Source organism: Idiotropiscis lumnitzeri, chromosome 1 (genome assembly GCF_059441095.1).
Source record: "Idiotropiscis lumnitzeri isolate Australia: NSW breed Sydney's pygmy pipehorse chromosome 1, RoL_Ilum_1.0, whole genome shotgun sequence".
NCBI classification, from domain to species: Eukaryota; Metazoa; Chordata; class Actinopteri; order Syngnathiformes; family Syngnathidae; genus Idiotropiscis; species Idiotropiscis lumnitzeri.
This window is the reverse complement of record NC_142391.1, coordinates 22,721,430-22,734,377: the sequence shown is the minus strand read 5'-3', so window position 1 is coordinate 22,734,377 and position 12,948 is coordinate 22,721,430. Positions and strand designations below refer to the sequence as shown.

At 46.2% G+C, this 12,948-nt stretch overlaps 1 protein-coding gene across 1 annotated transcript in view; it reads right to left on the bottom strand.

Annotated features, from left to right (window-relative positions):
- Positions 1–12,948, bottom strand: part of wdfy3 (WD repeat and FYVE domain containing 3) — a 54,371-nt gene that overhangs the window by 2,610 nt on the left and 38,813 nt on the right. Inside the window, exons 40-65 of the mRNA XM_088289864.1 lie at positions 10,852–11,015; positions 10,696–10,773; positions 10,099–10,329; positions 9,785–9,953; positions 9,423–9,592; positions 8,736–8,884; positions 7,778–7,898; positions 7,590–7,675; positions 7,440–7,520; positions 7,184–7,238; positions 6,987–7,106; positions 6,795–6,912; positions 6,613–6,719; positions 6,389–6,542; positions 6,220–6,311; positions 5,595–5,807; positions 4,471–4,612; positions 4,251–4,405; positions 3,890–4,048; positions 3,644–3,823; positions 2,677–2,859; positions 2,417–2,510; positions 2,193–2,339; positions 1,411–1,650; positions 1,161–1,272; positions 535–732 (exon numbers count right to left, since the gene is read on the bottom strand). Of these exons, the coding sequence (XP_088145990.1) occupies positions 535–732; positions 1,161–1,272; positions 1,411–1,650; positions 2,193–2,339; positions 2,417–2,510; positions 2,677–2,859; positions 3,644–3,823; positions 3,890–4,048; positions 4,251–4,405; positions 4,471–4,612; positions 5,595–5,807; positions 6,220–6,311; positions 6,389–6,542; positions 6,613–6,719; positions 6,795–6,912; positions 6,987–7,106; positions 7,184–7,238; positions 7,440–7,520; positions 7,590–7,675; positions 7,778–7,898; positions 8,736–8,884; positions 9,423–9,592; positions 9,785–9,953; positions 10,099–10,329; positions 10,696–10,773; positions 10,852–11,015 (3,718 nt within the window). The remainder of the gene's footprint in view (positions 1–534; positions 733–1,160; positions 1,273–1,410; positions 1,651–2,192; positions 2,340–2,416; positions 2,511–2,676; positions 2,860–3,643; positions 3,824–3,889; positions 4,049–4,250; positions 4,406–4,470; positions 4,613–5,594; positions 5,808–6,219; positions 6,312–6,388; positions 6,543–6,612; positions 6,720–6,794; positions 6,913–6,986; positions 7,107–7,183; positions 7,239–7,439; positions 7,521–7,589; positions 7,676–7,777; positions 7,899–8,735; positions 8,885–9,422; positions 9,593–9,784; positions 9,954–10,098; positions 10,330–10,695; positions 10,774–10,851; positions 11,016–12,948) is intronic.

Below are 12,948 nucleotides of genomic sequence, written 5' to 3'. Positions count from 1 at the left end.
TAAGACTTTCTGAGAAATGTGACTTTTTCCCATTGAATTTTTTTTTTTTTTTTACTTTTTTGGGGGGAAATGTTTTTTGCTTTTTCTAACAAATATTGACTTGTCAAAAAAAGGCAGTGTTTTTCTTCCTTGAATACAAGACTTAAACAATATGACTCTCATATATGGATGTTTTTTCTTGAAAATGTCACTATTCTAGATTTTCGATCGTGTGTTAATTTCACCTTCAAAATAAAGACTAAAATGACTTTCTTGAAAAAGTTTTTTGAAATTTTTGCTTTTCCTGAAAAACATATTTGATCAAATATTGTGCTCTTGTTTTAATGTTTGTTTTTAATCATGTATCGAGGGTGTGTGCAAGGGCTCAGGGTGCAAAACCTTCCAAAAAAAAAAAATAGAATTTGAACACGTATTGAGGGTGCGTGTTATGGGTAGGGGATATGCCAACTCATGAAAAAATAAGTAATATATCAATTTTGAAAACAATACTTCAAGATTTGGGGATTTTTCCACAAACTTTCACGTTGAACTTACTTCTGACAAAACAGCTGTCCGCAATTGCGGCAGTGGTGACGTCTCTCAGTGAGGGAGAATCGCACGGCGCACCCCGAGCAGCTGTCCACCACCTCGTCCTTCACCCAATGGTCGGCGGCCGAGCGCCCCGGCTGGTCGCTTACTGACCAGCTGAAGACGCGACCGCGCCCGTCGCCCACCAGGATCTTGCTGTGGTCCCTGGTAAGCAAGGAAAGCAGAAAGTGAGCGGCGAATGTAAAACCATTTCGACATTTATTTCATGCACCAGAGCGGCTAAGAAAAATTGGCACACAAGCAGAACAAATGTGTCTTACTGATATGTTTTTTTTTCCATTACCAGAGCATTTATTCGATATTCTTGATAAGGAACTCCTAGTGCTTGACACATGTCTTGGTAGTGCTACTAGTGCACCACAGTAGTTTACCAGCACGGTTTAACTGTGTCATGTAGGCCAAAAATGAAAAAAAAAAAATAGCAACACATAGTTGTACCACTCATGCACTGAATTGCCTTACTAGTGAGGAGGACAAAGGTGTACTAGTATCTAAACTTAAAGCTGCGATTTAGGATATGCAAAAAATGCTATAAAGGCTCGCCCGAGCGGCAAGACAAAATGGCGTCTCACTTGGAGATGGCGAGCGCGCTGATCTCGGCAGGGTGCGCGTTGTCCTTGCGGTCGAACGCCGTGTGCATGGTGAGTTTGCTGCGGAAGACCAGCTGTCGCTCCCACCTGTAGCCTGTCGACACATGTTAGCAAGCTAGCGGTTAGCGTGCAAAACCTCACCAACAATCGCCACCCCACAAATTGGGGTTAAATTGTTCAATGAGAAAAAAATCTACAAAAAAGCAAGCGAGGAGTCAATAGCAACACTTACCTGCCCTGAGCTGGTTGAAGGCACGCACCTCCACAGTGGGTGGGTGCAAGAGCTGATTGTTAGTGTTGCTGTGGCCGTGGGGGTGCACATGGTGGGGGTGCGCACCCTTGTGTTGGCCTTCTGAGTAATTGACAAACACGAAACCGTCCTTCTCATCGATGCTCAGACTGTCGGACCAGCGGTGGGAGTCGTCTGAGCCGCTGTCCATCGACCATGACGCACCAGCTCGTGTGGATGGACCTTGAAAAAAGAAATGGATGTTGACGCTTTAGTTTCAGGGATTCATAAACGGCAGGGGCGTCAAAGGGTCCTGGGGGGTGTTATATATGACATAGTAAACAGGATTTGTTTGGATTGTTGTGGTGTCAGGGACACGGGTTCACCAATTCTGTTTGGGTGTTTAAGAGGGTGTGCGCCTCAAAAGGTTTTGGAGAGATTGCTACAAATCAAAATCATAATAGCTAATCTAGGTTGGTTATGATTGTTTTCGATTTTGGAAACGTTTGTTCTTCAACAAAATCTTAGTTTCTCTATGCTAATTGAGATTTGTTTTGTTTGTTGGGGGAGTTGGGGAAGTGGGGCTGCATCAACAGTTAAGTGTTGAAGGGCGTGCCGGTTCAGAGTAAACTGTTTTTGGAAACAGAAACGATGGAGCTTGCTAAACGTGGTTTGTTTTGACTTATTTGGGGGATTGGGAGGGTGGAGGTACAACCCCCGCCCCTCCAAAAAAAAAAAAAAAAAAAACTGCTAAATGCTCAAAAGAGCTTTTTGCTGGGCGTTACCTCTGGGTCTGTGCACGGTGCTGCCCGGTTGGCTCCCCGGCTGACTAGACGGGTTGCGCGCTGCTTTACGTTCATGACAAAGACTATCATTTCCTGCTCCTCCTCCTTCTTCTCCATCTGATTCACTGCTGTCTTCATCGCCGCCCTCTGGAGGGCCAAGGGGGAAAATGTATGACACGTCCTGCCAAACTATTACAATTTTTTTTTTGCTCTTTTGGACTCACCAAGTTTGTCGTCGCCGCAGCAGTCTGGAACATCAGGCTCGACGGGTTCAGGGGCGGGGGTCTCTGGCACTTGGAGGAACTCCATCCTCCAGAACTACAACAACAACAGAGAGCTTTAGGTTTAGTTACGTTTATGGAGGCACCTTGAATGTACGGTACCAAACGTAGGTGTAAAATATGATAATACGGAAATTCCACATTAGCTTCTGATGCTAGCAGGCGTTTTGTTTTTTGTAGTAATGTTTTTTGTCTGCATTTACCCTGACGACGCCATCCGAGTGTCCCGTGACGATAACGTTGTGCGTGTCCCACTCGTTCATCTCGGACACGCAGCAGCACGCGATGTTCTGGCTGCGTCCCGTGAAGGTGTTGGCGCTGGCGATGGGGCTGCCGTTGATGCTCCACACGTGGATGTACGTGCCCGCGCATGACACAATGTCACCCTGCACATGCACACCCAAGCTAGCATTAGCATGTAACCAGTAGTCATAGTTTTGGGATACAAGATTACGTAGCAGTTAACATGCCACCGGCATCAGCCGTATTCAGAGTTTGGGGATTTTAGAATTAGCCAGAGATTTGAGATGCTACTGTTTTTTTCTGCTAACAATTACACATTTTTACTAGGGCCCAACGAGCTACACATTAAGAAATTATAACGTAAGACAAAGATGAAGACGTAAAAAAAAAAGATATTTAACATTTGAATCAGCAAAAAAAAAAAAATCTCCCTATTTCTGTCAAATTTTCTGAACAAATATTAAGAACAAAATCCAAATTAAGTTATTTTATTCATTATATATTCTTTCTGCTAATTGGCTGATTAATGGGTTATTGGAATTCTATTTTGCCAAATATTGGAATTACCATCGGTGTAAAAAAAAAAAAAGTCCATATTGGTCAGGCCCTAATTTTTACGTTAGATTTCGGGACAACATAATTGGCCTTCCTGTTCCCTCTCTGTTACCCGTCTTCTACGGGGGAGCAGTTTTAGTATATTTGAGCTTAGTAATACAGTTGTCAAATTATTCTTATTTTTTTTAATAATTTAAAGAATATCACTCAAAACGTTGCCTCTTTAACCGAGGACAGACTACAACCCCGGTTCACAAAATTAATTTGTTGTGTGACGTGGTTCGCGAGGTCATGACTGGAAATGCAATGAATCTGAGCAAGTTCTTGTGCAGTAGCCCAAGATTCTTCCGCCGTTTTTGTCTTTGCGCCCACCGTGAGCTCGTTGATGCAGAGCGCAGAGACGGGAGCGCGGTGTCCTCGTAGCTGCGTGACGAACGAAAGCTTGTTGAGGTCCCACACGATGCAGGTTCTGTCCCGAGAGCCGCTCACCACAATGTGGTACGCGGACGACGCCGTCAGACACGTGACGGCGTCCGTGTGTCCCAGCAGTGCCTGTGAACACGCACACGGGGTCGTGGTAGTTACGCGACCTCACGGCATGAAAATCGCAAGTTTTACCTGCTTGAGCGAGAGCGTCTTGGCTCGCTCTTTGGACATGCCCGTCTCCCAAACGCAAATGGCCGTGCTGGTGCCGCCCGTGATCACCAGCTTGGGGTTGGGGCAGATGGCGCACAAGATCTGACCCCACTCGGACAAACATTCGTACACCACCAATGCCTGAAAAAGAAAACATGAGCTGCTTATGTAAATGGTCAAATAAAAGTTTCAACCATGAAGACATTTTATTTTTATATTGTTTCCCAGTGAAAGGTCCCGCAGCAGGGACCCTTCTGTTCACTCACAAAATTGCCCCCCCCCTTTTTTTGTATAATCTGTATAATAAGCCCCAAGTATGGTTCTTTTGAAGACTGCAACTGACCTTATCAGACTCGTAGTTGGCCAAGCGGCAGCTGAGATCGGCGTAGCCCCACGCGAAAGTCTTGTTCCACGTGGGCGGAGTCAACACTTTGTTCTGCTCCACGGCCAGAATCCCTTTGTCAGTGCACACAATTTGACCCACCGGCTCCTTCAGCTCTGTAACAAACAAATAATAACATTTTGAAAATGTGTTATTATATTGTGTGGGTGAGTGTGTTTACCTTTAACAGGGGCCAGGGAGGGTCTAAGGTTGTCCAAGTGGTAAAAGAAGATCTTCTCGCCGGTGGAGCTCGGCGGAACGTTGGTGGGGTCGCCGTTAGCTTTGCTACGCACCCGTTTAGGTGGGTGGGGCTTCTTAAACAGCTGCAACACACACGCACACACATTTGTGACATTAACATTAACCACAGCAGCAGTTTTGGGAGGTTAGCATTCGTCACAGTAAAGATGTTGTGGCAATATTATTGGCAGAGATTGGCATTTTGTCCCAAGGACGGTCAAACCATTTTTGGGACAGAGGACAAGAATTTTATGGGGGAAAAGACGGACTAACAAAATCGGAAGTGGGTTTTCATACATCCCTTTAATGGTAGCTAAATACTGGATGCGGAGAATTCAACAATTTTCAATCGGAGCAGAATAAAATCTTGGAATGCTGATGCGGGTACTGGCCCTTTAACTGAGAGTTCAATTGTGAGTTCAACTGAGGGCGAGCAAGAGAGAGAGAAAGAAAGAGCAAGAAAACACTGAAGCAAACTGCATGATTGTGTGAAGAAGGAATTGAGAGCTAAAATAAGCATCTTAATTTGCGCTTAATTTGAGCACAGGGATTTAGTGCAATAACACTCTACAGTGTGGCTCATCTGTGAATTTGTCTTGCTGTGAAAACAAGGTTCCGGTACACTCTGTAACGATAGCTGCATTCAGCGTTGTTTGAGGGGTAAAAAGCGTCTCATGCTGTTTATAATATTGATAATACCCCATTTGATAACGTGAGGACCAGCGGCTATTTGACCAAAGCGGCTAATGTACGTACAAATCCGGTTTTATGGCTAAATTTAGCTATTGTGGCTTTTAATCAGGTGTGTTTGGTAGTCCCAAAATTATGGTAAGTGGATGTGAACCGGTTAGCAACAATGACCTCACAGTGCAGAGGTTGTGAGTTCGATTTCCGCTCCGGCCTTCCTGTGTGGAGTTTGCATGTTCTCCCCATGCCTGCGTGGGTTTTCTCTGAGTACTCCGGTCTCCTCCCAGATTCCAAAAACATGCATGGCAGGTTGATTGGACACTCTAAATTGTTCCTAGGTATGAGTGTGAGCGTGGATGGTTGATATAACATGAGTACCTGCTTGGGGATCTGCCCAAAGTTGTTGATGAAACCGATGGTGGCAGTCTCCTTGAGAGGGTCGTTGATGTTGTAGATGTCCACTTGGCCCTCGTAGAAAAGATGGTGGAAAACGTTGACAGCCTCCACGGCAGGAGGACCTTGCTGCTTGTAGCCAAAGATCAGGTCAATCCACTCGTGGAGGTGCGCCGACACGTACTCGCATTCCAGTGCCTGGACGAAAGGACGCGAGAATCAATGCGGAACCACCGGCAAAACACAAATGTTTGATAAAGAACAGGCATTCCTGAACTGTGGGGTGTGTCAAAGGACAACTAGGGGCTGCACGGAATTGAAAACACAACCCCAATTACAATAAAGTTGTGACAATTAAGTTTATTAGTTTGAGCATTAAATATCTTGTCTTAGGTGTTCTTTGAGGTGGTGTGTGAGGAAGAGTGTGTGGCCTGACACTTTTGGGAGGCTGAACTGGGTGGGTGTGCAGATCCCAAAGCACTGCAAAGAGCGTACAGAACTTTTTGGGGGGGGGGTGTGTGAGTGAGACGGGCTGCAAAAAGTTTGGGCAAGACAGCACAAGAGGTGAGCATCTTAAAAACTGCAGGGAAAGTGAATGCTAAGGGAGCACCTCTCTGTGGACCCGGATGAACTCCCGGGGGTCGCCCTTGGCCCATGGAGGCAGGATGACGTCGCCCAGCTTGGTGCCGTTCTGTTTGGCGCCTGTTCGTGTCAAAGAGACAGCCGTTAGCGTCAGTGATGTTGTTTGTCGCTCTGCTAGCATGTCAGCCGCTACTAACCCAGATCAAAGTTGTTGGAGTTGAGCAGGAACTCTGGAAGATAGAAGAACTCAGGGATGAGCTCTTTGACGTCGGCCATGTTGTGCTTGGCGGCGGACAGCCAGGCCTCGCGCACGCTGTGGAACATCCTGTCAGCCAGGTCAAAATGGCCGCCCTGGGGGAGGGGCCCGTTGAGTTAGCTTAGCATTGTTAGCTTAGGTTTATTCAAACAAGGATTTCCTCACCTGTAGTCTGAGGAAAATCTGGGTGAAAGGCTCCATGCGCACCAGGTAGGAGGCCACGATCATGGCAGACGAGTAGTGTGTGCCGTAGTGGTAGGCGGGGGTTTCACCTACGTGAGAAAATCATTGGACGGTCTGTGTCAATGTTTATCCAGTTATTGGTCAGTGCAATTGTCACTCATTACCATTTGGGTCCTCCCAGTCCTTGTAGCGTTTCTTGTACTGCGTCAGCCTGTCGTCTGTCTGCGCCCCCATGGGCTTGGCGAGATTGCGGAAGGTCTTCGGGTTGTTCAGGTCCAGCTCCTTCACCACAAAACAAAAACTGGAATCAGCGGGACGGGCTCCGAGACAGACGTCCGGCTGCCCCAGGAACTCACCTCGGAGTCAAAGTCAGCCAGGATCCAAGGGAAGACCGGGTACTGCATCAGGTCATTGTAGGAGCGTCCCGCCAGCGTGTTGAGGTGCATCAGGTACTGGAAGTTACTGATCTCCCCTCGCTGGAAAAAAATAAGCAAGTTAGGCTAAGACAGAGGATGAGGGGTCCGACTTGAGATAGGAGATGGAGGATTCTTACTTCCCAACGCTGAGTCACTGACTTCTCACCCACCAAAGTGCTGAGGAGACCAGACCTGATGACAACATGGCAGACAACTTAGAGAGTTAGCCTGATGTTAGCATTAGCAACCGTAGCCGTTTTGGGCAGTTTTTCTTATGTTAGTATTAGAGGTGGTAGCAGTATTTTGGATTTGTGGCAGTTTTTATTTCGTTTCAAGTCCAGTTCAGTCTACCCTTTTCTTCCCTTTCATCTCATAAATATAAATACAACACACCCTTGCTCCACGCTGGTGTTTGGCCTCTGTCCTGATACCGACTCTGAGCTGTCAGCCAGCGACGGCACCACTGCCAGGAACCTGTCGAGAGCCGTTGTATAATGAATACATTGTCCACTCAAAGTTGAAAATTCAGGGTGCGTTCAGTACCTTTGATAGACTTTGTTGCGCACCCCTTTCTGGAAAGCCAGTAGGTAGTTCCTCCCATCAGCAGAGAACACCTCCACCGCCATTGGCTGCCACACAACACCACGGCACACTTTTTTTTTAAGCCACGCACCCATTTCAACGCCCTGACAGAGATGGCGCAGCCCATGAAGCCGAAGAACAAGTCTTACCTGCAGCAGGTAGCGTCGCTTGTGCACCTCCTTGATGTCCTCATAGGCGAAGATGCTGCACGTCCGCTTCAGCTGACTCTGACCCTGGCGCGCACCCCTGGGGATGATGGCCTCGTGCAAGCTAGCACACGTCGACACGTCACAGCATTTGATTAACTTTTTTGCAGAGTGTGCACGGTACAATAGGGGGCGTACTATTGTGCTGAGAGTTTGAACAGGTTGCATGGCTCACATCATTTGGGAAAGACTACCAGACATCTTTGGAAGTTCAGTAAAGTGGAAAGGTGGGTGCGCCAAATCTATTGTGATGTTGAAGTTGATGTTGAAACTCTTTGTGGATGTATTTGGGAAAAAAAGCAAAATCTTTGTTGAAATGTTGAATGTTGTTGATTCTGTATGTTGAAGGGGATGCTCCGATTCTTTTTGAGAAAGTGCACTGACTCGTTGGGGAGAGGGGGTGCGCTGAATCTTTCAGTGGTTGAAGGAGTTGCGTCAACTCTTTGCGGATCCCAATATTGTGCGTCAATATTTTTGGAATGTTGAAGGAGGTGTGCCGATTCTTTTTAACCTTTCGAGCAGGTGCGTTCACTCTTTGGGTAAGTAAAAGGGGGTGTGGCAAACCTTTGGGGTTGCTGAAGGGGAATTTTGAAAGGGCTTTGCTAGCTCAATTGGAATGTTGAAAGTGTGCCAACTCTTGTGGGATGTTGATAGGGGTGAACCTATTCTTTTGGAATATCCAACATCAACTGCCCTAAAATCTTGTATTTTATTGAGGGTAGGCCAAATCTTTTTGTTATGTTGTAAGGGTGTGTGTGGCATAGGCAAAGGACTGTGCAATGCTTTTTCTAAGGGTTTGTCTAGGGGGAAGGTGGTGCAACATATGCTTGGGGATGCTGAAGAGGGATACGTTCTTTGGCTTACAATGTTTGGGTAAGACAGTAGTAAAGTGCAGACGTACTTGGATGGCAGTGTGTCGATGTCCCTGATTTCTCTGGACACGGTCATGGTGTAGCCGTCAATGACGTAAAAATGTTCTTTTCCAAAGAGCAGCAAACCTTCGCTGGTGTCCAGACCCTGAACGCGGGCGCAGCGGTACATGTGTTGGATCTAAACACACACACATACGTGCACACGCACGCACACACACCAACGGTGAAGAAAGAGTACTTTGAGAATTAAGCTAAAATGATTTTTTAGAAAAAGGTAATAATATGCCAGGAGTAAAACAAATGCTTTTTTTGACAAAGAGGCTTAATATATCAATAACATCATTTTCCAAAAAACAAAACAAAACAGGCATCATGGTTTGCGAATTAAGTGCAATTACTTTCTAAAAGGCAAACTCCAGCAAATAAAAGTGAATATATATATATATAGCCAATTTGTTTTTTTTCTTAAAAAAGATCTAATATTAAAGAGTGTGAAATATTTTGACAATAATAATTTTGAGCATGAAGTGTTTTTTTTTCGTATAGAAAATGGCAAACAATATCAAGAATAAAACTGCAATTTTTCAAGAAAAAAAAGCATGCTGTTATATGAATTAAGTAGTATTTGTTTAGAAAATGTTAATATTTACAATAATATATATATTTTTAAGAAATTATACAATATTTTATTCATTTATTTTATTTGTGACGCCAACCTTCTCCCCCTCCTCCAGCAGTCGCAGCAGAGCGGTGTTGTCAGTGCGTTGCTGCTGCTCCTCCTCGGGTCCGCCCGACTCTAGCAGCTGATCCTGGATCTGATCTTGAGCGTCTTCGTCGCCGCCATCCGCCGTTGACCGGGAGCGCTTCAGTGGAGCCTTCACCAGACCTGAGAAAATAAAAGCTGCTGTTCAAAATGATGGCGGAGACAGCATAATAAGTTCTTTTTCGTTATTCGTCTATTCTTTCACAGGCAAGTCAAGAAAGTTGTATTTTTGAAAAAAAATTCATGATATTCAAAGAAGAAAGTGGTGATTGGGCAGTTTGGCTCTTTGCTCATTTCGGGTCCCACGTGTCTGACCTTTGACCCTTGCGATGGTGTCTTCGCCATGCTCGGGTTCGTGGCGGGTGGTCTCGCCCTCGCTACTGTGCTCCACCGAGTGTTGGTACATCCCCGGGTTGCCCGACAGAAGGCGCATGTAGTACTCTTTGCTGTCGGCACTGATGGCGCGACGGTAGCGCACGGGCTTCTGCTAGGAAGGAGGGGGGAAAAAATGTCGAAAGTCGAAAATTTGCTAGCCACAAGTGGTCTTTGGCACACAAATGTTGATGCTTGACCAAGTCTGCCAAGTGACAAGTTACCTGCCGGCGGGAAAGTATTCTTAAAAGGCGCACCTGTGCCGAGTTGGTGTTGTTTTCCGTCTCTGGGATGTATGGGTAGTGGATGTAGAACATGTCGTTGCGCACCATCTTCTTGCGCATGCGGCACGGGCCCTCAGTCATCTCCAACATGAACTTGTCCAGGTGGGATCCGATGGGCGGCCCCCACAGGCCTCGCTCGCGAAGAAGCTCGTACTCGATGGACGCCCACTCCTCCGTCACATACTTGAGCGCATTTTGTTGTCGCTAGGTGATGACAAGCAAACGCCACATATTCTGGTTAGGAATATGTTTTTTTTTCTTGGGGTGGGGGAAGGTTGTTGTTGAAAATGCCGTTTTGGGTGCTTTCGGGGGCAAATTTTGCCTAGCAACAAGAGGCCTTGAGGATGTGTCTTGTATATTCCAATTTTGTATCAGTCCTTGGGGCTCAAATCAAGGTGATGATCAAAAAAAGTAAACTGGAAATGAGGAAGCTCAACAAATTCTGCTTTGCAATAAGTGACTTGGTGGAGGTTGACCCGTGTATCTTAATCAACTTTGTGGTATTTAGTGAGATCTTGTGTCTTTTTGTGCACTTGTGCTAATGAAGGTTGTAAAAACAAGAGTAGATACCTCCTGGTGTTCTTTGTACTGCATGGCCACCAGGTCTCTCACCACGGCGATGTGCGTGAACATCCATTGGAAAGCTTCCTGTGGCGTCAAATCAAAACAACAGTGAGTGACATTTCAGACTATGGAGTGTGGATTTGGATTTGGATGTGCACTGGCCTGAGCCGAGAGGCTGTTCTTGTTTAGGCTGTTCTCCTTCTTGTGACGCCGCACGCCCGTCAGCTTGGACAGGCCGAAACCGCTGCTGACCCGCGACAGTTTAGACTGCGTCGCCACGGCCGGGGCCGCCGCCTCGCCGCGGCTGATGCACTTCTTCTCGTGGACTGAAATTAACGACACTTACGTCATGTGACTCACTAGGCCCTAACATACGGCCCGCGGGCCGGACCCGGCCCGTTGGATGATTTAATCCGGCCCGGCATAAATTTCTGAGTATGTCAAAAAAAGAAGCGAGTCTCTAGCTCATTTCGATCAAAAGTTATGATTTTTTAAAATAAATACAAACCAAATGCTCCCTCTGGCCGCTAGGGGGCAGTAAATGTGTAAAAGAGCTCACGTCCAGCATGCGGCACTGACACGAGTTAGTACCAGGAAATAAACATTCACAACGTGATGTGTCCAACTAAAAATGAACCGGCAATCTTGCTTCACTAATCACCACTACTAAATAAGTTATCGGTCAACACACCCTTCCCAAAATGGCACTGTCAAAAAAAAGAAAAGTGGACACGGAGTGCAGGGTTTTTCAGGAAAAATGGACTGAGAATTATTTATTCACAGAAGTGAATGCAAAACCAGTGTGCTTGGTATGTAATCAGCAAGTTGCAGTGTTCAAAGAGTTTAATATTCGGCGCCACTACGAGACTCATCATAAAGACAAGTATGACCACTTGAAAGGACAAATAAGGAAAGACGAGATAAACAAATTGGTCGCTGGTCTGAAGAAACAGCAGTCTGCTTTTACACGCAGCCGCGATATTGCTGATGGGGCTGTAAGAGCCAGCTACATTATTGCCAACGAGCTGGTGCAGGCATCCAAGCCATTTTCTGATGGGGAGTTTGTAAAAACATGCATGCTGAAGGCTGCAGAAGTCGTGTGCCCTGAAAAGAGACCTGCCTTTGCCAATATTAGTCTAACGAGGAACACTGTCGCAGATCGGGTGACAGAACTCTCAAGTGACTTGAGCAGCCAATTGAAAGAAAAAATCAAATCATTTATCGCATTTTCAATTGCAATAGATGAGAGCACCGATGTCACAGATATTGCTCAACTGGCAATATTCATTAGAGGTGTTGATGAAACTTTGACCATCACAGAGGAGCTGCTTGAATTGGTGCCCATGAATGACACCACAACAGCAGATGACATTTTCAGCGCTCTCGTTGGAGCGCTGGACAAAGTGGGAGCGGACTGGTCCCGTGCCGTGAGCCTGGCGACCGACGGTGCGCCATCAATGGTGGGGAGAAAGGCAGGCGTTGCCACAAAATTCCGTGACAAAGTACAGACCGCAAATGGAGGACAAGAGTTTTGGGCATTTCACTGCATTTTGCACCAGGAGGCGTTATGTTGCAAAACACTCCAAATGGACCATGTTATGAGCGTGGTTGTGAAAACTGTCAATTTCATCAGAGCTCGCGGTCTAAATCACCGCCAGTTTGACTCATTTCTCAGTGATAATGACATTCATGCTGGCCTACCATACCACACTGATGTGCGCTGGTTAAGCAGAGTTGCAGTACTCAAGCGCTTCTTTGAGCTACGAGGCCAAATTGGACAGTTCATGGAGAAGAAGGGACGCCCAGTAATGGAACTTAAATGCAAGGAATGGGTGCAGGATCTTGCCTTCATGGTTGATATTACACAACACTTGAATACATTTAACACTACATTGCAGGGCCGTAACAGAGTTGTCACTCAATATTACGACAGCATAAGTGCGTTCAAGATGAAACTGTCACTGTGGGAGACGCAGCTATCCAGCGGTGACACCACGCACTTCTCTTGTCTCACAGCTGTGCGTCCGAAGGCACCGGACCGTCCCGATAACGATTTGGATAAATATAAAGACAAAATAACAGATTTGCTACGAGAGTTTGAGCAGAGGTTTCAGGTTTTCAGTGAACTTGAGAACAAATTTGGCTTTTTTCGCTCGCCATTTACAGTGAAGCCTTCTGATGTGCCAGCTGACATTCAGCTCGAGCTTATTGACTTGCAGTGCGATTCCGCTATGAAGGATAAATTTGGGTCCGTGGGAT